The sequence below is a fragment of the Ochotona princeps genome, chromosome 20 (assembly GCF_030435755.1).
Source record: "Ochotona princeps isolate mOchPri1 chromosome 20, mOchPri1.hap1, whole genome shotgun sequence".
NCBI classification, from domain to species: domain Eukaryota; kingdom Metazoa; phylum Chordata; class Mammalia; order Lagomorpha; family Ochotonidae; genus Ochotona; species Ochotona princeps.
The window spans coordinates 17,205,027-17,228,534 of NC_080851.1; the positions used below are offsets into that span (position 1 = coordinate 17,205,027).

Here is a 23,508-nt window from a genome sequence, read left to right on the forward strand (position 1 = left end):
AAAGGATGAAGCTACCCTTTTACTTTGTAAAAACTAATTAAAGGAATTTTAATTTGCCTGAGTATATGGTAAATTGATTGTCATTAAGTAGGAATTTAGATGTCCTATCATTCATCACATAAAAAGAAACCTCTTTTTTCTTTGTCAGAATTTTTTATTAGAGTAGAGAAACAAAACAATTAGCAGAAAGCCAGATTGGAGATATCTGTGTTGCTCGAACAATGAGAACACCCTGCCTTCTGGGTGAGCACAAAGTGCTGGGATCGGGGATGAACTGGGCTGCCTCTCTTGCAGCTGCTTGGAAGATGCGCCTGTGCTTGAGCAACTCTGCAAAAGGGGCTCCCCAGTCACTGTGCCAAAGATGCTGCCCTCTTTACTTGGTTATTAGGCGAGTGAGAATAGCCAAGTGTAAGGTACCATATTCCTTCCCTCTGAAATAATTGAAGCAGAATTTACATAGACTATGCCAAGATGAATACCCATTAATGAAAATCATCGGGATTTTCCAGTGCAGGAGGGAAGCATTGATCTTCAGTTCCCGCATTGCCACCTACAGCGGCAGATATGAACTGAGACATAACTGATCACTCCAATTGGTTGTTGCAAGTCTTTCGGACTCTTTGGCCAAAACCTAAATCAATTGCTTTCAGATGAACTAGTGACTTTTAAATGAGCCAAATTTCTGCAAGATATAAGGTGGAGTATGAGGTAAAGGTAAATAAGCCTGCGTATAGCTCTACATCTACCTTTTCAGTTAGCTGACCTTAAAGGAGACCAAAGTATGGAATTCTGGGAAATCCAGAGAAAAGGCCCTCTAAAAATGCATTATTTATGTTGGTGGAGATTGACTTCAACAAGAGCCAGTTGTTTAGGGAAAAACAGAGAGGAGTTATTCTGTCAAAGCTATGTGCAGCCTGAAACATCCCAGGGAAAGGGTGGCAAGGTCCTTCCAGGTAGCTATTCCATCCTCATGTGGGACGTGCCGCTGTGGTATTTTGTAGCAGGCGGTGCCCTCCCATCTCCTGCGTCATTGCTGATTAGTGATTTAGAGACTTCACGATATTCCAGGCGCTAGCTCAGTCCAGCATGTTGCTGTTTCTTCCGACACTGCCAATGACCATTGTGATCCTACAGAGAATGATTGAAGCTCATGATCACAAGAGATAGGTAATAAATATGGCTGTTTTTCTTGGAAATATCTGTAAATGCCACGTATGTTTTCACTGACAAACCTCTATGATGAAAGTATCCTCTCAGTGAATAAATGTGACACAGTAATGTTGGAGGCCAATACCATAATAAGGGAACGATGCTGACTTCAATACCTTAAAACGTTCATGGTAGAGATGGCCAGTTTGTACTAACAGACCTTAAATCAGGCTGTTAGTGAAACTATTCTAAATGAAGGAACTCATATTAAATGTGCTAGAAAAGTAGTTACCACATTTGTCATTCAAATTGGTTTTCCAGTTTTTACATATGATTCACACTAAGTTCTAGTTTGTGGTTTGATATAAAATACTACATATTCACGCATACCATTTCATTAAATTATCCAAAGCATGTTGGGTTTTTATCTCTATCAAGATCTCTGGTGAATTTGCAGTGAAGTTTCTGGAGACCAAGTATCTGGGTTTCTTCTTTTCTATGTGACGAGCTTATGCACTACTTCAGTTTTCTGGACACAATTTTCCACGTCCCTGTAAGCAGGTATACCCATGATATAAGGCAGTAGAAACCCTCCATTTTTGCCTGATACTAATAATAGTGTTTGATGTATATATTACCTACTATGGTTATGTTCATCAAATGTGTGTTGACAACTCTGCAGTGTAAATATGACCCTTGCAAAGATGGGAATGGCCCTACCGGCTACGTTCATCCCTGTGCCTGAAGTTCAGATCTGTCCTAGCTACCAAACTGGAATGCAAATGGGCACTAAGTTTTTTCGACTCCTTAGGTAAAACAGCATTGTGTCAGGTTGGCATGCAGATTAAGCTGCAGATAGTAAACTCCACATTAGAACTTCCTTGGTGGAACCTTCTTGAAACCTAAAATGCTCATGGGTGTTGTCCTCTCTTCTTGGAGAAACAAGCTTTAGAGGATTCCTGACCCTGGTGGGCACCTCACATTTTGTTATTGTGGCTGCTGGGGCTTCTGCCTTCACCTTGGGAAATCTGTGAACAGACAGCATGCCAGGTATTTCATAAGATGCTAGCTGCCCTTGGTTGTGGGGTCGCTGTTGGCACCAGGGCCGGAGTCATGGCAAACTTACTTCACTTGGTGCGCGACCACTGGGTGCATCTGCTTGTCCCTGTGGGCTTTGTCTTCGGATGCTACCTGGACAGGAGGAGCGATGAAAAGCTCACAGCTTTCCAAAACAAGAGCATGCTGTTTAAAAGGGAGTTGAGGCCTAATGAAGAAGTTACCTGGAAATAAAGTCACAGGAGGTTCACCTTTTGCAACTTGCGGGAGAAATAAAACCATATTTATTATTATTTGATTGAAAAAAAAAGATGTGTGCTCCTAGATTATGGGGATTTGGGGCCAGACACCTGTAATGTTGACACTACTGGAAAGAGATCATGTTTATTATGGCAGGCTACTCTCAACAATCCTTGGCTTCTACTCACTGGAATCCACTTGTGCCCACCCTGAATTGTGACAGCCAGAACATCTCCAGATGTTATTTAATGTCTCCTGAGGGATGACATAGGGTAGGGGGCAGTTGAGAACTGCCGGTTTAAGGTAATACATCCATGAGTTATGTTAGTGACACTGTACATACACTGTGGAGCATAACTGAGCTGAATTCTGTATCTTAGGATGCTTCAAACCATTGTTTTTCCTCTGGCCCATTGCCTTACAACGGTGTGTGTTGGGATAGGGAGGGTGAGGTAGCAACTGTGGGAACCACTGTCTTTGTCATTTGTAGTGAATTAATGATGGGGATATCTAAGCAGCCGTCAGATTCATAAATCACTAGGAATGAGAGGGATAACACATGAAAGTCTCTCCCTTTTGTTTAGCAATTTATCATTTTGCCTGCACATTAATAAACAGAGCTCCCCCGAGGTAATCCTCTGGAAGATAAATATTTCTCCCTAATTTCCTCAATTGTAGCAAGTAGACCACAAGGGGGAGGAGGGAGCTTGTCACTACAAGTCACCAGCTCCTTATCCTCCACTGCTTCCACATAGGCGAGTAGCAGTCAGTAACAGGTATAGAGTCCAACTGCAGGTAATCAGGCTCTGTTTTGTTTTACAACAGGCACCAGATTCCCCAGTCCCAGGCTGTCAGCCAGGCCGAGTCGGAAACGCACACTGTCCATATCACCACTGTCCGATCATAGCTTTGACCTTCAGACCATGATAAGGACGTCTCCCAACTCCTTGGTCACCATTCTCAATAATTCCCGTAGCAGCTCTTCAGCAAGTGGCTCCTATGGTCACTTATCTGCAAGTGCAATCAGGTATGTGTTTTCCTGACTCCAGTGTGTGTATGTGTGTGTGTTGTAAATAAAATGTCAGCACTGGACTGTAACTATGGTGATGCATTTGCAGTACCAAGTGTGTCTGAGAAAGGAAAACAAACAAACAACAACAAAAAACCCCAGCATGCCACTATGCACCAGAATATAGATCAAACCTCATGACAGTGAACTTGTGGAAAGCCAGTTCAGAGGCCATGGGTTTTTGTTTTGTTACGTTTTGATGAACATTAGTCAGAATCTCACATGTTCAATGTTGAAATAGTGGTTATTCCGTTATGATGAAATCCACTTCTTAGAGAGAGCAGATACGGCAAATATTTTTATCTAGGGTTTCTCTTACTAATGATAGCTCTCTACATAAAAGAGGCCTCCTTGGCTTGTTATGTTACACACATGCAGAACAGGAAGAGAAATGTAAGGAACAGTCATGGCACAAGTCTTGTCCCATGACTGTTGAGGGCAAGGAGTCCATTACAGGAGAGAAACACAAAGGTAACAGCAGGTGTGCAGTCCAATAGAAAGTCTGTGTGCATGAGGTTGGAAGTCAGCATTATCAAGAAACCTGGCCGAGGCGTGCTTCCTTTGCTTCCTTCAAGTATCTTTTAGTGTGATTTAAGAGGCCTCAGTTTTGACCATACAGCGAAAGGATGGTGACACCGTGTTTATGACGTTGAGACTTCCTTACATGAAGTTTGTTATCTTTACAAGCATGTGAAGATCCATATTCAGACTTTTGTAAATATGACTAATGGAAAATATTCCTTACTTATTAACGATCAAATTTGGGCTGATTTCAATTGCAGGGAATACAAAATAAGTCTGCTTATGAAATATAGGTGTGTTTATGCTGTTTTTGATAGCTCATCATTTACTGTTTGAGCTGAGTAGTTCACAAAGGTTATTTGAAATAATTAGATAATATTCAAATAGTTAAGCAAACCCAGCCATGCATATTACCTCTCATTTTATCTGAATTTTTCTGTAGCAGTTTAAGAATTGATTTATAAGCAATGTGTTTGTAGTTTTGCAACCTTCTAATGAGTTCTTGCTTTGTAAAAATGTACACTAAAGGCTATTTTCAATTGTCTTGCTTTTAATAAGTGAGAATTTGATTGTTTCTATGAATGGGCAGTAGCTTTAGTTGTTAATTGATGGGTTTTCCATGGTAGGTATTTTTAGTATGCAAACTGCAGCAGTGTAGAAAAAAGTATTAGCAATGACAGCTTATCCATATTTACTAGAAGTAATGTTTCTTCATGTTATCCTTTGCAGTTTCCGCTCTTGTTTCATTTGTTAATGAGGCCCTTTGGCAGGCTAGTTAGTGTTTAACTATTGTAAATGCCAATTTTGATGTGATGTGGTTTTCTGCTACTCTTCTTTCTACATTTCATATGGTCAGTGGAAATATGGAGTGAAGTGAAGAACTGCTTACATGATTGTAGTCAGAACACGGAGAGGAGGGGTCTTGTGGAGCTTGCAAGCTAAGCCACTGTGGTCACAAACGCAGGCTTTCAACTTGGGCACATCTGCAATCAGATTCTAGCTTTCTATTAGTTGAAACCTAACTTATCCTGACATTCAAGTTAAGTCTTCAGGTTTATAAAGCACAGGTAAGATACCCACAGGCTAAGACAGGAGTACCTTCTTTAAAGACAATGTGGATCTTCTGCAGTAGCAAGAGATTCCCTCCAGGGAAGAAACTCAGGAGTACAGACATGGGATGATTGCTTCAGCAGGTGAGGTATCATGTCCTGGCTGTGCCTCAGCTCGACCGTGTCTGTCTGTCCCCAAGGAAGGCTGTCAGTCTTACCCTGAGCCTAATGGTTCCTTCACTCCTGCTAATATTTCCAGGCTACAGGGTGTGCCACAGGGTGTGTCTGAGCCGAATGAGATTATTCAGTGTTACATGGGTGATCTAGAACTCCTGGCACACAGTGGCATTCACATAGAATCACCTTGTGGTTGGACATTTCTCTTTGGTTTCTCTTTAAATTTCCTTCCCTCCTGCTCTCTGCTCAAGTGTCTTGGCTTTTTGACAAAATTCAAAGGACACAGATTAGAATGTGGCGCACAAGTGGTCATGCTGGTGCTATATTTACTTACTATTCATGGACTTTGGCTTGCTTCACCTTTGTTCAAGTAAGCTACTGCCAGTACTTGAGAGACTACTGATATCCGGGCTTGAAATCCTTGTGCCCCAGTCTCCAGCGTGCTACACTCAGCCCCACTATATTCAGCGGCTGTGGAAGAAGAGATTGACTGTACAGACCGGTTGTGTTCTAAGACAGGAGCCTGAGGAACATCATGTTCTCACCACCCTTGCCTCTGAGCCCATCCATTGATTTTCTCCCCTGCAGTGGGCTCTCTCACTCTTTAGTTCACATCTGCTGTATGTGAGGAGAGCATGTCACTCTACTGAGTAGAAGGGAACAGAGATACCCCCCCCCCAAGGAGATCAGCGTGACACGGAATCTAATAGCTGCAGTAATTGTCACCACCTGTGCCACTTGCCAGACCTTTAAGTGGAGAAACACTAGAGTTTTCTCCCTGGTTTTCACTTCATGAGTTCTACAAACTGACTTCAGCAATGTCACCTGGGGATCAGTGGATGAGAAGGACAGGAAGGCAGGAAAGGAAAGAAGCATGAAGACATTTGAAGAGGAAAAGTGACTTGCAAAACTAAAAAAATGCAAGGAAGATGTCAGATTTCAGGCGGATTCCGTCTCTACGGTATACCAGAGCGCTAAGGTTCTTTTCATCTCAGATTGCTTGGGAATCAAGCAATGCTATTCCTGTTTTACATGTGGTCACAGGAGTCTTTGCTAGATGATTTTGGGAAACGTCATGTATCTTAGTGACAAAATTCCAGGTCCCTGCTGGTTCATTTTCTCCAAACACATTAGACATTTACATTCAGGTGTTTTCTAATGCGTAGTTTGCCATTGAAAATGGTGTTGCCTAAGGAAATGAGGTATTTTAGGTTCTGAAGATGTTATTTAATGTTTGAAGATATTCATATGCTTTCCTAAAATCATCTGTCTTTTCTGTCATCTCTCTCTCCTTCCTGTGTACCCAAGTTCAGTATTATTGGAGAGGTTTATGAGCGCACTCGCCACTGTTGGAAATTCCTATATTTCCTTGCTCGATTATTGTTTGTGTCTGTTTCCTTCCAACAGAATGGGAACACAAGGATGTTAGAATAATGGCATTCTTCCCATCCCCCAGAACTTGTGTCTTCTCACCTTGATACCAGTTAACGATAACCCCTTAAATCAATTAGTTAAGTAGCTCCTTTTTGAGTAATTACAATTCTAGCTACCTGATTTTGTTGAAGCAAGTTTCTGCAGGGTAGGTGAACAATTGTTGATAATCTATTTTGGGATGCTATGTTTTGAGTTTGTTTTCTTAGCAATTCAAACTGCTATGAAGATGCTATAAAATACAGATTCACAAAGCTTACCATTACATTAAGTCGTAGTAAATGACTATGTCAAACTTTTCCCAACACATTGCCCAAAAGTGTTATCACAAGTCTTTTTCATTTCATAACTACAGTGATTATTCAAAACAATAACCCATGCACATGGAGAGTATGTTGTGAAATATATACTTTCTCAAGAGGTTATAGCTTTTGCATTGCCCTGAAGATACATATGTAAGAACGAGAGAATCAAATTTATCAAATACAGCCTGTAACCTCCCACTCTGTATAGTTAAGACTAATTAATCACATTATGTTAAAATTGTTTACTTATGCTAATACTTTCTCCGAAGAGATTGAACTGCCACTGGAGGGAAGGTTTAAAATGGCCCTCATCCTCCTGTAGTTTTCTGGCATCTGTAAATGGAGTGATTAAAGAGTAGCCCTCTCACTTCTGACTCATCAGTTACAGCTATGTCAACTTCAATGTAATGATGAAAATGAAGGTGGTTTCCTTTACTCTGTGGCTTTAGGTCTGGTTTGGCCAGGAAAGATAAAGTGACCCTCTCCTATCCCTTGTCACCCTATGAGTTTGTTGCCTACATCTTCTCTTTACAAGCCAATGCACGGCTGAGTTTTTGTTGCCCACGATCACAGCCCTGGCCGTCGATCAGAGAGCAGGACATGTTTTCTGTGGTGTGCAGCATTGGCCTTCTCCAGCAGTAGTGCCCTGGCTATATCTAGAAGGCCTAGAGGGTCTGGCTGAGCCTGGGTAAGAACAAGTTCAATGCACACACTCTTCGGCTGTGCTGTTGCTAGGAGTTTATATCAGAGAAAGAAGACAAAAAGGAATCTGGATAAGTTCTGAAGAACAGATGAGAACAGTGCCAAAGAACCAGTGTTTTTAAAATTCTCAGATTCTCTCTTCTAAGAGTTGTAAGTTTACTTTCTCCCCTAGTATTGATGAAGGCAATACAAGGATACTTCTAAAAATCTCATAGAAAATGTAATTAGAAGTACAAGTTTTGGCATAAAAATGACATTTATACATCATTGTTTGTAACACACCTTTTACACATAATATGAAAATAAATTTTGACACCAAAATAGCATCACGTTGCTCATTCTCCATGAACTTTTTGAAGTCAGAACATATTCATGTCAGACCTAAAAAGGTAAGCTGTTATTTACTTTCTGATGTGGGAATTGGTTTTACTTCTTTTAGTTATTCATTCCCACAGTGTTCAACTTATTTTAACTGCATGTTAGGCACAGTGCTGGACAGGGAGGCTGCAAAAATCAGTCAGAAGGACATGACCCACCCCCTTGGAGAAACTTGGGAAAATAGGAAAGACCTGATGATGATGCTGGTCAGTAGTGTAAATGAAACAAGGCAGAACTCGAGGAAGAATAGCACAGAGGGCTGATTCAGGTGGGCTGGCCAAGAAATCCAGTCTTAGCAGGATGAGCCTCCCTGCGGGATTTCTGCAGCTTTGTAAGAGCAGCGCATGAAGACCCTGGGGCTTGAATTTACCTGGTGGGTCTAACTTTGACCTCCTTTTCATTCATCAAATTATATTTCCTCTTCTATTAGACATTCCTCAAATAGAAGAATGACCAAAAGGATGGGTAGGAAATGTTGTTTATTACAATAGAGGAATAGTAATACCTGGTGATGTTTTAAAGAAATTGGTTATGCTTTTATGAATACATGACTTATAACCATATCTGCATGTCCCTGCTATTCATAATCATGGCATGTGATGGGGGTAGGATTCATGTCTGGTTGGCTGATATTTGTTCTTACTTAACGGCAAATAGCATTTCTGAATGTTTTCATCAAATGTAGCCAAATGTATTTTTGTCCAGAACATTATTCAGAATATATATATCTGAATGTAGATATTGGAATACTTAGTTCACTTTGTGAGTACGTGCTGTTTATTTCTGAGTCTGGACTGGATTTTCCAGTAAATTGTCGCAGGGAATTTTTAATGGATGGAAGTGGAAGCGTTTATTGTTTTTGCTCTCGGAGCACATGGGTTTATGTGTGTGCCATACCTACTCGGATCACATAACGATAGCTGTGAGCCTGTTCTCTGCAGAACTGGAATGAATAAATGGCATCAGCTGTGCAGTAAATTCTGCAGCTGTAACCAGAAGGGGTGACCTCACTGGTACAGTGGCCACAGAGTAGCCAGGAATTTGGTTTTCATTAGAATCCATCTCGCCCCCACTTCCTCTCTCTCTTGAAGTTGGTTTGTTCCGTTGTGCTGCCCTCCTGTTTTCTCCGTGGTGCTGATTGTTATCTTACCTTCAGTATTGGTTTCATGAACAGAAGAGTTGGAATGGGATAATGAAAAGCAAATATATCATTGGTTTCTTCAACTTACAAGGCTTAATGCAGTGAAGTTTCTTAATCCCAGTGCCCTGACCTAAAATAATATATCCTAATATGATTGTACAAGTAACCTTTAAGAGTGTTACCAGTCAAGGGAATTGAAAAAAAAAAGATCCTACATGACCAATAGGAAGGGTTGGTTTTACTTTTGAAACGTACACGTCGTAAGAATCCATAGATGCCACATCATCCTCACTCTTCCCTTTGAAATCAAAGATGGTGGCGTAGCGATTCAAGCTATCCCATTACCAGCCACAGCACGGCTCTGCTGTGGTGTTGTCCATCACCCACTGCCTGGTGCAGGCCATTCTAGCTCACCGAGAGTGCAGGGCTGAGTGTGGAGACGCATGAGCCTGTGTGCTGCAGCCATGGCAGATGAGGGGGTGAGGGCTCAGTGCTGGTTCCCACGGCCTCCCTCACCCCCCACATGAGTGCTGCATCAGCACACAAAAACCCCAGCCCGTCGTTAGGTGAAAGTGTGAGAATGCTAGGGGAAAACTGTTATTTAAGAAAGAATTAAGGGCCTGGCATGGTAACCTACCAGCTAAAGTCCTTGCCTTGCACATGCCAAAATCCCGTATGGATACCAGTTCTGGTCCCCGCAACTCTGCTTCCCATCCAGCTCCCTGCCGGGAAAACAGCTGAGGACAGCCCAAATCGTTGGGACACTGCCCCATGTGAGAGACCCGGAAGAAGTTCCTTCCTGGCTCATGGCTTCAGATCTGCTCATTCTAGCTGTTGTGGCTGCTTGGGGAGCGAATCATCGGATGGAGAATCTTCCTCTCTGTCCCTCCTCCTCTCTGTATATCTGCCTTTCCAATAAAAATAAATACATCTCTAAAAAAAAGAAAGAAAGAGCAAAAATGTTGTATTAGTTGAAATCATTGAATAATAAAATAGAAACGTCTACTTTGAAGTGCACTGTAGTCAGGTATACAGCCATTTGTAATCGTTCCAATTTTCCCTTATTTTTGCATGAAAACAAAACTCATAATTATCTTTACTTGCCCTTCCAGTGTAAAATTGATGCAAACCCAATTGTTCTAGTTTACATATATATTAAACCATTTTTAAAGAATCTAACTCATCCTTGATCCTCTTAACTCCCACAATATATAGAATTGCTGAAAATGTTTTTAAAATACATTGTAGGGACTCAGCAGCAGGCCAAACATGCATTTAAGGTGCCCAGGTACAGTAATCAGAGTGCCCGGGGTGAGTTTTCCTCTGCCATCAATCCAGTTTCTGGATAATGCACCCGGAAGGCCGCTGATGCTAGCCTTGGGTTCCTGCCAGCTGCGTGGCAGACCTGGGTGGAGTTCCTGGTTCCTGGTTTCTGCCTACCCTGGCCCTGCGTACTGTGGCATTCAGCAAATGAAGCAGGGGATGGAAGATTCTCTTTCTGTCTGTCTCTGAAACACACACCTACTTTCTCTCTCCATTATGGCTTTTCTCATTTGCTATCTTAATTGGGTTTTATCTATTTTATTCGCATATTAATTTTGGAATTGCTGTATGTGTAGTAGAGTTCAATAAATGTTTAATGAGGGCTTGGCGACGTGGCCTAGTGGCTAAGGTCCTCGCCTTGATCCCATATGGCCGCTGGTTCTAATCCCGGCAGCTCCACTTCCTCTCTATCCCTCCTCCTCTCAGTATATCTGACTTTGTAATAAAAATAAAATAAATCTGTAAAAAAAAATAAAAAATAAAAAATAAATGTTTAATGAATGGTTTTCTATGCTGTGAACTTCTAATGTCCCCACTTGCACATCTTTTCAGGAATTAAATGTGTTTTTTTTAAAGATTTGTTTATTGTTATTTAAAAGGCAGATTTACAGAGAGAAGGAGAGACGGAAAAATATCTTCCGTCTGCTTGTTCACTCTACAAGTGGCCACTACGGCCAGAGCTGAGCTAATCCAAAGTCAGGAGCCACAAGCTTCTTCTGGGTCTCCCACACGGGTGCAGGGTCCCAAGGCTTTGGGCCATCTTCACTGCTTTCCCACACCACAGGCAGGGAGCTGGTTGGGAAATGGAGCAGTTGGGACATGAACTGATGCTCATATGGGATCCTGGCATGTGCAAGGCGAGGACTTTAACCACTAGGCTACTGTGCTGGACCCTAAATGTGAATTTGATTAACTGTTTGATCATGAGGGTTTCTCTGCAAATGTTGATTGTTGTCACTCTGCTGGTATAAAAAAATATTTTGGAAGGTCAAACATGGTTATGAATGTGTTAATGTATGTGTTAATTGTAATTAATATGTAAGTTTCTGATTATAAATAATTAATTTATTCCGAAATAAAAATGTCTGTGTAGAATCTCAGGATGGACATTTTCTTTCCCTCTCAAATAAACAGAGAGAAGGAGAGAGAAACATACCTAAGATCCTCCTCCCAGTCTGTATTGTCTGTCCACAGTGACCTGGTGACTTATTTGTATGAAATGTTATTTTGCCGCAAGAGACACTAGTATAAGAAATTAGGGTTAGGGCTAGGGTTAGGGTTAAATGTATCTGAGAGGGAGAGAGAATGTCCGTCCTTTGAATTACACGCTACCACCCCACTTCCCACCTTGGCTGAAGCTGGAAAGTAAGAACTCAACCCATGTCTTCCAGTGGGTCGCAGGAACTCAGCTGAGCCCTTACTGTCTGCTAAGAGGTCACTTCAGCCAGAAAGAGGAGTCAGGAGCCAGGGCACTGCAGTGGTGAATAGAGGTGTCTGAGATAATGTCTCACACTTTAGATCGAATGTCCATTCCCTACCTCGGATTTTTGATAGAAAATAAGTATCATCTAAGCTTTCTTAAAGATTCAAATTTTGGGAATATTGTTTTAAATCTTTGGAAAACACGAGAAGCAGTTGGCATTCAGACAGTGCATTGTTGATGCTTTTAACTCAGCTGTGAGCTGAGTCTGTGGGGTACTTGCTGTTAGTCTGATGGGCTCAGAATTCTGCACCTGCACCATGGCATCTCATAAATTTCTATAAAAACACTCAGTCTGTTAAACTGAAATCTACCTCTTGCTCCTTGTTTCTTTAGCAAAATAAATTAACCTTCAAATTATTGTACTATACGTTTGTTAAAACGATTGTCCTACCAAAACACATTCAAAGTGGGCTACAAATACAAAATAAAACTTTCGTCAAGGATCCAACTTGGAGAATTTCATCACTTAAGTCCTTGAAAAATGGGAGAACTATTCCTTCTGAATTAATTTATTTTTGGCTTTGTAGCAGCTTCTTGTCCTAGGAAAGCATCTCTCAAGTGTGTTGGACGCAACACTGGTATCAAGATGCTCTTGAAAATTCTCTTGCAGATTGTGTAGGGGGCAGGACATATGGGTGCATCTTTGCAGGAAAGAGCTCCACAAGGGTGCTTCCCCAAGGTCTACGGGCAGATCTTTTACTCCGTGGTATTGACCTGTCGGCCGTTACCTAAGGGATCCTGTAACTAGGGTAGCTCATTGCTTGGGAAGACTTGAAGTATCTAATAGCTTGTACTGATCATACTAACTAAACACAGACCATTACTTACAAACCGTGTGTTTATTTTTGTTTTTCTTAAGTAAGTCCATCTTTCAGATAGATATTTAGAGAAGAAGCTGAAACTAAAAATAGTTTTTCTAAGTAACTAATTGTTTAAAAGAAAGGAAATTCTGAACAAGATTGTGAAATTATCTCTTCAAAGTGACTCATAGGAAAGTATAAGTGAGCAGGATTGGGAAAATGTTGAGGCAGTCAGGTTTGGATAGAGTGTTTTAAACTTTAGACTGTGTCCTTTAGAGGGGGCATTGAGAGTTGTAAAAATGTTTTACAATATTAATACTTTGTAGGAAATTGTGGAGTTAATACCTGGACTATGTAGAAAAATTTTACCCCCACCAGGGATTCTAACAGAAGTGTTTCCCTGTCTTTTTTTTAACCACAGAAAAACATAATTTTCTTAAATTTTAACTTTTAGTTAGTGTTGCACAGATTGAATGTGACTTGCAGATACATTTCTAAGAACATAATGATATCCCCTTCCTCCCTACCTGCCATCCTCCTTCTTTTTCCCTTCCTCTCTATCTTTTAAATTCCAACACAGATAATCACCCAGGTTTCTACTGAGCTGCCACAGTGCTATTGGAGGAAGTGCCCTAGAGGCTAGCTTTGTCCCCTTATTTTTTTACAGACCGACTGTCAGATTGCACCGGTCGGAGGAGAGCATGTTTTACTTTGAAATGTCCCTTCTCTGGGCAGTAGGCAGAGCGTTGGTGCCCAAAGGCATCTGCCTCCTGCTCTGGATTGAACTTTATATACCAGAGGAATTCTCCAGATGGGATCAAGTTAAGGAAATTCTGTGGAATGACCAGGATGGTCCTGGTGTGACCACAATGGGACCTTCTTGGATAGAGGAGGGTCAGAGTGATAGAGAAGGGCTTAGGGCTATGGAGCCCGAGCCAAGGCCCGAGGATAGCCTCCAGAAGATGCGAGACCACAGCATGCAAAGCTGCAAGCAGGCAAGCATGCCCACCCATTGTAGGCATCCAGCTTTCCCAAAATTGTAAGCCAGTTAGTCGTAGGGCCTATTTAAGGCCAATGAGCTCATAGTCATTTGGGGAGCATCAATTGGAAAGTAATAATACACAAAAGAGGCTTAATAATAATTACTCATGAACTTGGTTATTAAATCCCTGCTGTGTGCCAGCCAGCAGTGTCCAGCTCACCTGGACCTGACCTTCTAAACAGGGAGTGAATGTAACTCCAGGGAACGCTGTGTGCTGTGGTGAGACTAGAATCATGGAGCAGGGCAAAGGGGGTCTGTTTCAATGGGGTTATTGAGCTAAGAAGACTTTTCCGAGGAGGTGTCATGGAAGCTGGAGCCAGAATGACAAAATGGAAGCTGCAGCCGCACTGAACTGTGGAAGTAGAGGACAGAGCAAGGGCTCCAGTGCCGATGCCAACGAGTCTGCTCTGCTGTGCCTTCCCTACGCTCAGGCTTGTGCTTACGAGGCAGCTGGGTGTGTCAGCCACCACCATCCCTCAGGAGGCTCTTCCTATATACTAATCTTATAGAACAGGGTTGCAGGTACATGTGGGTGGCACTTTTGGATGCAAAGGGCACCTTTGACTGTGAGTGTTGCGATCACAAGATCTCTTTCCTTTCTCAGTGCAAGGCTTACTCCATGAGCTCTGCAGCCTGTGTTCTGAGAACAGAGTAGCTTGGACTCCCATATCCACTAAGTGATGTGTGGCAGAGCCAAGAACTTTCCTGAATAGCTTTTGTAACCTAGAGCAGCCCCTTGCTGGGAGCCGCTCACAGGAGCCAACAGCTGGAGGAGGACCTGGGCCAGCTCCTTTAGGCTGCACAAAAGCCTATAGGACCCCCCATTGCCCAGAACTTGGCCAGAGGAGTAGGGGGTGTTTCTGTTGTGGTTCATTTCTGATAAGCCATGGAAGCTGAAAATCACTTGTCCATTCTTTCCCCTTTCATCCTTTCATACAGGGTAGCTCCACATGTTCATAATAATGTAATTAAAAGTGTGTTTTAGGGGCAAGAAAATATTGAAATATGTGCCTGTGAAGAAACTTCCACAAGGTCATAAAAAATGAGCATTCAGAAAAGACATGAATTTCCTGTTTTCTTTGATGCCAGAGTAAACTTTTTTAATTTCAGTTTTCCACAAACATAGTGAAACACCCTTGCAGTCCAACATTAGTTGGTGTGGATTTTAGAGAAGCTTTTTCACCTCCTTGCATCAGAGAGAAAGCTGCCCCCGAAGGGGACATCTCCAAAGTGTGCCAGAATCCTTCCCTAATACCCTGAGATTGGGGGAGTGGGGATCATGATTCGAAGGAATGATCTCATTATTGTCTTCTCTCCCACAGCCCCATAATGTTCCTGTCATGTCTAGCTATTCCTATGCATGAGTGACTTATACATAAAAGTGAGGACATACTGATCGCCTTGGTTCTCAGTTGCTGACTTTGTAAACTCCTCGGTACAGTACCTGTCAGAACTGGATGCATAATGACCTTCAGGGGCCCTTTCTTGGTCTGCTGGACAGTATAGCCTCCTGGAAGAGTGTGTGTGTGTGTGTGTGTGTGTGTGTGTGTGTGTGTAAGTACAAGCAAAGTCTCTGATGTTCCATTTGCACATGAAGTGGTGGATCTTCTGGTTTTTGATTGTTTAATGAACAGAATAAGGTAGTTACACTTAGTAATACTCATTCACCGAAAGGAAGGGGGTAGTTAAATCCTTGTGTTTTTTTGATGAATGGCTTGTACACTGAAAAATAAATTGGACAAACTGGCATAGAGCTCAGTGAACATGAAATCAGCTATTAGAAGAAAGCTTGTGAACAAATTCCGAGGCAGATATGCATCTTTTGATTAATGCCCTATCAATCATCCACACAGCTCCCTTCGCTAAGTCTTGCTGTAATCATTCATGGTTGCTGTTAGAAACACTGGCAGAAACTATAGTGCTGTCGAAACGGAATATTATTACTGATTTCTCCCTAACTTACTGTGAACAATGACTGTTTTCACCATGTTTCTGCTTCCCTTTGTTACAGAAATATAATGCAGAATGAAAGGAGAGTTCCTCAAAGCCTAAGGAAATTCTCCTAGGGTATTCTTAATGATATTCCGCCTTAAATGGGCAAGCTATTGTAATGTAAGGTTGTCCTGTAGGAATAATGGTCACGTAATCCCATTGAAACTGTCCTTTATGGATTGTAGTCAAATAGGCAAAGTGTAGAGTCACATTAATGAGCAGAGTATATCTTTGGAATTATTACTTGAAATTGTTGAAATGGTTTTGAATTTTGTTATTGTAATTATTTTATTCTCAATTAATACGCTTAACAGCAACAGTAATTAACCCATCAGATTGGAACCTTGTGTGACTTTTGCCTTTGACAGTATAAGAAACCTTGATTCTTGCCGAGTATTACACAGTATGTGTGTGTGGTGTGTATTTTTTTATAAAAATATTCTATGAGTGCATTTCTGTTCCACATATGCAGTGTGTAGAAAATGAAAATGGCCACTTTCTTTTACAAACTTCAGAACTTTATTCTTTTTAAAATTTTTTTTTGATGTTTTTCATGCATTTTTATGTCATTGATAAAATCTTCAAGAGTAGTCCATTCTGTTAAGAAAAAGTTGGACGCCTAAACTAGGCTGGCAACAGAAAGTGACTTGGTGCTGCCTGGTAGTCAAGAAATCTTTAGATGGTATCAGTGCTGCCTCAGAACTTCCCGCAGCCTGGGAAATACTGTGGCATAATAAAGTGGTGACAGGCATTAGCATGCATAATGGGCTTTAATAGACATTTAATGCTGTTTAGCTAGAGAGCAAGCTGTGCTCTCCCATCGGAATATTCCTCCATCGAAGCCCATTGATCACCGATTTCAGTGGGAGAGGTTAATCCATCGGCTTCTATAACCAGACGGCACTGATGGAAATCCTTTAGGTGGCATTCTGGATGAACCAAGCTTTCCATCTTTACAAACAAATGAGTGATATGACAAGCATGGTGTTCAAAACGCATTTAACCAATTGATTTTCTTTCCTCTTGTAATAAGATCTGGAGACATATGAAAGTGCGCGGTGTGAGCTAAGATTAAAGGAATTGCTCCATGCACAGCAACGTATGGAACTAAGAGCCCATAAAAGTCCTGCAAAGCATGTAGTCACTCATTCTCTTTTTTTATATATAAAGTGTGTTATTGCAATAAATAGTTATTATTGAGCTGATGCCTTGTGTTTCTGTTTTGCTGAGTCCTGTTTCAGGCCTATGTGTATGTGTGCTTGCACACGTCTGTCTCCCCTCAGTCATCCTTCTTCTGGAAGTTTTCATGATGTTTGACAATAATCATTTCTGCCTCCTCATCTTAACAGTCTGACTGTGATTTGGGATGGTGGACTGCAAACACAGCGTACCTGCAGCAGTCTCTGAGTGATGGTTGTCTGGTTTTCTCTCCCTGCCTGCAGCCCCGCCTTGAGCTTCACCTACCCTTCTGCGCCTGTCTCCCTCCATATGCATCAGCAGATCTTAAGCCGGCAGCAAAGCTTGGGGTCGGCCTTTGGACACAGCCCCCCACTCATCCATCCAGCCCCAACGTTTCCAACACAGAGGCCTATTCCAGGGATCCCTACTGTCCTGAACCCCATCCAGGTCAGCTCCGGCCCTTCTGAGAACTCACAGGTGAGAGACAACTTGATGAACAGATCTGTGTTGATCAGTGGATCTGGGCCCTGCCAATGGGTCAGTGACAGTTCACCCATGACTTCCAGTGGTATCCTGTCCTCCAAAGCCACGAGTCTTCAGCTTTGTTGAAAGTGTTGTCTCTACGCTGTGCATCCACCAGCAGCTTCTGGGCGGGAAAGCAGACTTCTTGCTAAGGCCTTGACCCACATTGGTACCATTGATAAGCCCCATCTAATCTAAACAGAATGTGCTAGTACATTGTCCTTATTTGGTCACTTTCTCCTGCACACTTCAGAACTTTATTCTTTTTTTAAATACATCATTGGAGTTTGTAACACTGAGAAACTCCATCTCTGTTCTGGATCTTTAAAAAGCTGTGGAGAGATTGTAGTCCTGAGTTCGAAGAACTGCCTCACAAGTGTATTTGCAAGCTTTGAACACATTATTTGAACTCTTATATCATGGGGTTGAGTGATATGAGGGTTCATTGTTTTATTGCCAAGTACACCTACTTGTCTTGAGTCACAGGTTTTAACTATGGTCCCCCTCCTTGATCAAAACTTACTTTTTCTGTTCCTGGCCCTACATCTGTGACCACCAGAGCAAGCCCACAAGTGAGTCTGCAGTGAGCAGCACAGGTGACCCCATGCACAACAAGCGATCCAAGATCAAGCCTGATGAAGACCTCCCCAGCCCAGGGGCTCGGGGACAGCAGGTAGGACAGCCAGAGTCTTTGGGCCAGCTTCTGTCCCTCCCCAAACTGGCATTTTGGGTCCCCTCCTCCCTCACTCCCTCTCAAGACCTGGTATCTTTTCACAGCCTGATCTTGTCTGCTACATTGTTGATCTTGGCTACAGTCAAAAGTGTTTGGCAAGAGGCCAATGATAGAGTGACTCCATTTGTTTCTCTGGCTCAGCAACAGGCACCAGCAGTGCAGACAGCTGAGTGAGGTGTACATTCTTCATAGGCAAGCCAGCTTAAGAGTTCAGATAACTACAGTTAAGCAGTAAGATCATTTTTGGCTGATCACAGATACAGCTGGATTTCAATATTTATTTCTCAACTTGAGCTTAGATTCTTGAAATCCTAGTCCCACATTGGAGATGTGAAAGTGCTAGTGATGTTTCCTAAACATACCATATTCCTGTTTTTTCTTTTTTATAAATTAACTTATTTTATAATTCCATGATACAGTTCCATAGGTTCTGGGATTTCCCACCCCTCCACTAATTTTTGCCATGTCATTACAATAGTATAGTTCTTCACCATCAGTCATAAGTCCATCATTCTGTTATTTAAGTATATCCTAACATTGTAAGCATGGAAAATGGAAGAGAGTCCAGCATCTTGTTGTCAGGATACATTCAACAGTTTTATTGGAACTCCATCTTCGATTTGGAAGTAGAGATGCACACTACATTGTCTCCTCACTTCTGTATGTGATAGTCTCTACTACGTAGTTACTATACATTCCCTTAAATGAAAAGCCATAAAACAAAATTAACAACAGAGAAAAAATAGAAAATTTACAACAACATGAAGTTAGATAACATGCTACTAAATGACCAATGTATCGCTGAAAAAATGAAGAAGAAAATCAAAGACCTTCCTGAAGCAAGCGATGCTGTTGTGTGACTTATGAGTTAGTGAGGAAGTTAATCAGAAAAAAAAAAAGCATTTTACTGAATGAATGAAAATAAAAACAAAAATATCAACTCCCCTGAGATGTAGCAAAAGCAGTATTGAAAGGGCTAATGATCTCATATTTTGCATGAAGGTTCCCTTATATCAGGGAGAACATAAAATATTTGTCCTTTTAGGATTGTTTCCCTTAGCATAGTGATCTTTAGTAGGGACTATCTGGTTGCAAATGGTAGAACTTCATTCTTTTTACTGGCTGAATAGAAGCCCATATAGTAGCTATACCCCAGTTTCTTTGTCCACTCCTCTTTTGGTGGATGTCTGGATTGGTTCCATGTCTTTGCTATTGTAGATTGTGCTACTGTAAATACAGGATTATAGATTCCTTTCTCATATGCAGATTTCATTTCCTTTGGATATAGTCCCAGAAATGAGATAGCTAGGTCATACGGCAGGTTAATTTTCAATTGTCTTAGCACTCTCCATGCTGTCCTGTTTTTTTTCTTACTTTGCCATTTGCCCTGCTCAGGAGAGCTTGGAGAGCCAGGAAGAATCAAGGCACAACTATCCTCGATCTAGTTAGATTCTGTGCTTCTCCCCAGAATCCTGCAAGAAGAAATATAGACACTCCAATCTAGATTCAGGCTGAGGTCACTTAAATCCTCCTCCTTTCTGTTTGCTGTTGGGTGGTTTTGCCCTCAGGACCATCTCCTGGAGATATCCTTCCCTATGCAGGAGCAAGAGCTGCAGGAATGTTTCTTTCTTCATATAGAATCTGGGCCAGGGTTTGATGTCCACAGCATCTGGATGGGGCTATAACGTGGCTGTTCCAACCCAGATTTCTTTTCCAGTGAGAGTTCTGAGGATGGATTGAGTTGCTGTCATGATTTTTAGAGTCCATTATTCCTCCTGAGTTTTGCTAGACAGCTGTCTTGCCAGTTACTGCTCAGTGACTGTGTGGGTACTGCAGTGCTGGGTTCCTGGCATTGGGCAGTGTATCCCGGAATAGCAGAGGTTAAACCATTCAGGTATTATGCCCCTGAAAACTCCATAGTATGTTTGTGGTTTGTGGGTTTTTTTTTTTTTTTTTGCAACTTCTAAACAGCAAGGAAAAGAGATTTGGAAGAATTCATAAAATATATCCCCTCAGTTAAAATGATAGGGGCCAGCATCGGGTTTAGCAAGTTAAGCTTGTTTTTGTAACAGTGCTGCCCAATCCATACTCAAATGCTGGTTTGAGTTCCAGCTACTCTGCTTCCAGTCCAACTTCCTGTAACACACCTGGTCAAGCAGTGGCTAATGGCCCATGAACTTGGGCCCCTATCACCTATGTAGGAGACCAGGATGCAGTTCCTGGCCCCTAGCTTAACCTGGCCCAGACCTAGCTGTTGAGACTATCTGGGAAATATACTATTGAATGAAAGATTTCTCTATGTCTTTCCCTCTTTCTCTGTCACTCTGCTTTTCAAATCAATCAATAAATCTTTCTTAAAAATTAAGAATCAATTAATATATGAAAACAACAGAAATAAAAGGCCCATCTTTTGGGTATAGATTTCTTGACCTAATTTAATTGCTTATTTCATGGGTCCCATTTGCCATATATGTGCTTTTTGTTTTGTTTGTTTTTTGTTTTTAGACAAATTCTCTGTTTCCAATGCAATGAAAATTGGCCTCCAGTCTGTGCCATCAGTCTTCTTTGAGCTATCTCAGAAAGTATATTGGAAAAATCTGAGAAAGTGCGCATCACTAATTCCATGTGGTTGACTTGTACAGGTCAGAGAGCCCAGCTGATGGACTTGGGCTCTGTTTTATTTTTTCTGAAACTTGCATTGCACTTGTAGGAAGACAGGAAAAATCAGGCTTATGCGTTCTTCTCATCATCCCTCGCGTGGAGTCTGATTTCTTTCGCCTTGTCTGCCCCCTTCCCACCCTCCCTCCGGGGTCTTGCAGGAACAGCCAGAAGGAACAACCCTTGTCAAGGAGGAAGGGGACAAAGATGAAAGCAAGCAGGAGCCTGAAGTCATCTACGAGACAAACTGCCACTGGGAGGGTTGTGCCAGGGAGTTCGACACCCAGGAGCAGCTCGTGCACGTGAGTGAACAGTGATCAGGGTCTGGGCTTCCCAAGCAGGCTGCCCTCTCCACCGAGGTCAACATCTCTGACCCTGCGTTGAGTCTGGTTTCTCAGTGAGGCACGCTGCAAACTAGAGAGGGCTTTATGACTTTCTGAGAATAAAGAAAACTGGGAGCCACGGTGCTTGACCTGTTCAGTCAGCTAAAGCTTAGTGTAAAATTCAATAAAGTCTTCAATAGAGAGTGTAATGACTCTGATCCTGTAAGCCAGAAAACACTCTTGAGTTAGCGACTTTGATGGTTATTGAGTAATAGTAAGCTGGACATGAATTATTATTAACCTTTTAACCAAGTTTGATTCCCCTTCCTGGACCCAGCAACAATAGAAAAAATTGAGGTGACAGATTCCCTTCTTCTCCCAAACCCTCATACCCGAGGGAAATTCCCCTTATTCTGTGCACATAGGTACTCCAGGAAGTCAGTAGATGCTCAGCACAAGCCACAGTACAGCTCTCGACTCTGTAGGGTTAAGAGTTTCACAGAAAAGTTGCATGCACTTTTTTTTTAAAGATTTATTTATTTTATTACAGCCAGATATACACAGAGGAGGAGAGACAGAGAGGAAGATCTTCCGTCCGATGATTCACTCCCCAAGTGAGCCGCAATGGGCCGATGCGCGCCAATCCGAAGCCGGGAACCTGGAACCTTTTCCGGGTCTCCCACGCGGGTACAGTGTCCCAATGCATTGGGCCATCCTCAACTGCTTTCCCAGGCTACAAGCAGGGAGCTGGATGGGAAGTGGAGCTGCCAGGATTAGAACCGGCGCCCATATGGGATCCCGGGGCTTTCAAGGCGAGGACTTTAGCTGCTAGGCCACGCCGCTGGGCCCAGTTGCATGCATTTTTAAAAAAAAAAGATTTGTTTAATGTTTTGGAAAGGCAGATTTATGGAGAGAGAAGGAGAGACAGAGAAGGAAAGATCTTCTAACCGTTGGTTCACTCCCCATATGGCCGCAATAGCCAGAACTGAGCTAATCTGAATCCACGAGCCAGGAACTTCATGCATAGTTCCCACATGGGTACAAGAGGCCAAGGACTTGACCAACCTCAGGCCACGAGTAGGAAGCTGGGTTGGAAGTGGAAAAACCAGGACACAAATTGGCTCCCATAGCAGATGCTGGCACTTGAAAGTGGAGATTTAGCCTGTTGAGTGACATCACTGGCCCCAAGTTGCGTGCATTTTAAAATGTGTTTTCTGATGTATGTTTCTGGAAACTACAATGTAGTCAGAAACTACGTCTTCTACCAAACCAGGTACTGGAGTCTCTGACTCACACTGCTGTATGTTCTTTCTGATAATGCTGTGCCCTCAGGAGCTGACCCAACCCCACACCTGCTAAGTGCTTCCCTGAAATTGTTCCTTTCCTGCCTGCCATTGAGATCTCCCCAGAAAATGAGACCAAGAGCGACTGACATGGACTACGTGTAAATCACCACAAATCACAAATTACAGGCTTCTACAGCTTTTGTACAGAAGGACAGGGTCCTGCTAAATCCCTAAGTGTGTTGCATTTTCTTAAGCTTTACATGTGATGGAAAATCTGACGTGACAGGTGTCTCGTCTTACACACACACACACACACACACACAGACATACATATACAGATACCTACACATACAAACATACACTTACACACAAACACCTACACACACAGATACCTACTCACACACAGACACCTGCACACACACATACCTACATATATACACATAAACACATACATACATACATACACAGTGATGTGTACATACACACACACCCAGACACACTCAAACACCTACCCAACACACAGACACACTTACATACACACAGATACCTACACACACACATGCACGTGCACACATATACAGACACCTACTCACAGACACCTGCACATACACATACCTACATATATACACATAAACACATATATACATACACAGCGATGTGTACATATACACACACTTACCCAGACACACCTACCCAACACACACATACAGACACTTACACACGCAGAATACACATATACAGCCATACACAAACACCTACACACTTAAGATACGTGTACAGACTGTCCATCTTCTTTTATAACTTTCCAGTTCTAAATGGCCTGTGTTTCTTGATAAGCTCTTCTACTGAGACACTAAAATTAGAAAATCACTTACACACGCTTCATTCACCCCATGAGCTTTTGAAGCATGTCTTCTGTAGCTTGGCCCATCTGATGTAATCTGAGTG

At 42.2% G+C, this 23,508-nt stretch overlaps 2 protein-coding genes across 3 annotated transcripts in view; both read left to right on the forward strand.

Moving 5' to 3' along the window:
* Window positions 1-23,508, forward strand: part of GLI3 (GLI family zinc finger 3) — a 244,577-nt gene that overhangs the window by 169,222 nt on the left and 51,847 nt on the right. For both annotated transcript variants that reach the window (XM_004582353.2, XM_058678228.1), the window contains 4 exons: window positions 3,271-3,472; window positions 17,302-17,515; window positions 18,120-18,233; window positions 21,113-21,253. In XM_004582353.2, coding sequence (XP_004582410.2) covers window positions 3,271-3,472; window positions 17,302-17,515; window positions 18,120-18,233; window positions 21,113-21,253 — 671 coding nt within the window. The remainder of the gene's footprint in view (window positions 1-3,270; window positions 3,473-17,301; window positions 17,516-18,119; window positions 18,234-21,112; window positions 21,254-23,508) is intronic.
* Window positions 2,220-2,470, forward strand: LOC105941651 (NADH dehydrogenase [ubiquinone] 1 beta subcomplex subunit 1). The gene has a single exon (XM_012926082.3). It carries the CDS (start codon window positions 2,263-2,265, stop codon window positions 2,437-2,439), a length of 177 nt encoding a protein of 58 aa, XP_012781536.3. The 5' UTR covers window positions 2,220-2,262; the 3' UTR covers window positions 2,440-2,470.

What these genes read in the sequence shown, in the direction of transcription:
- LOC105941651 (XM_012926082.3), top strand. Translation starts at nt 2,263, where the DNA reads ATGGCAAACTTACTTCACTTGGTGCGCGACCACTGGGTGCATCTGCTT.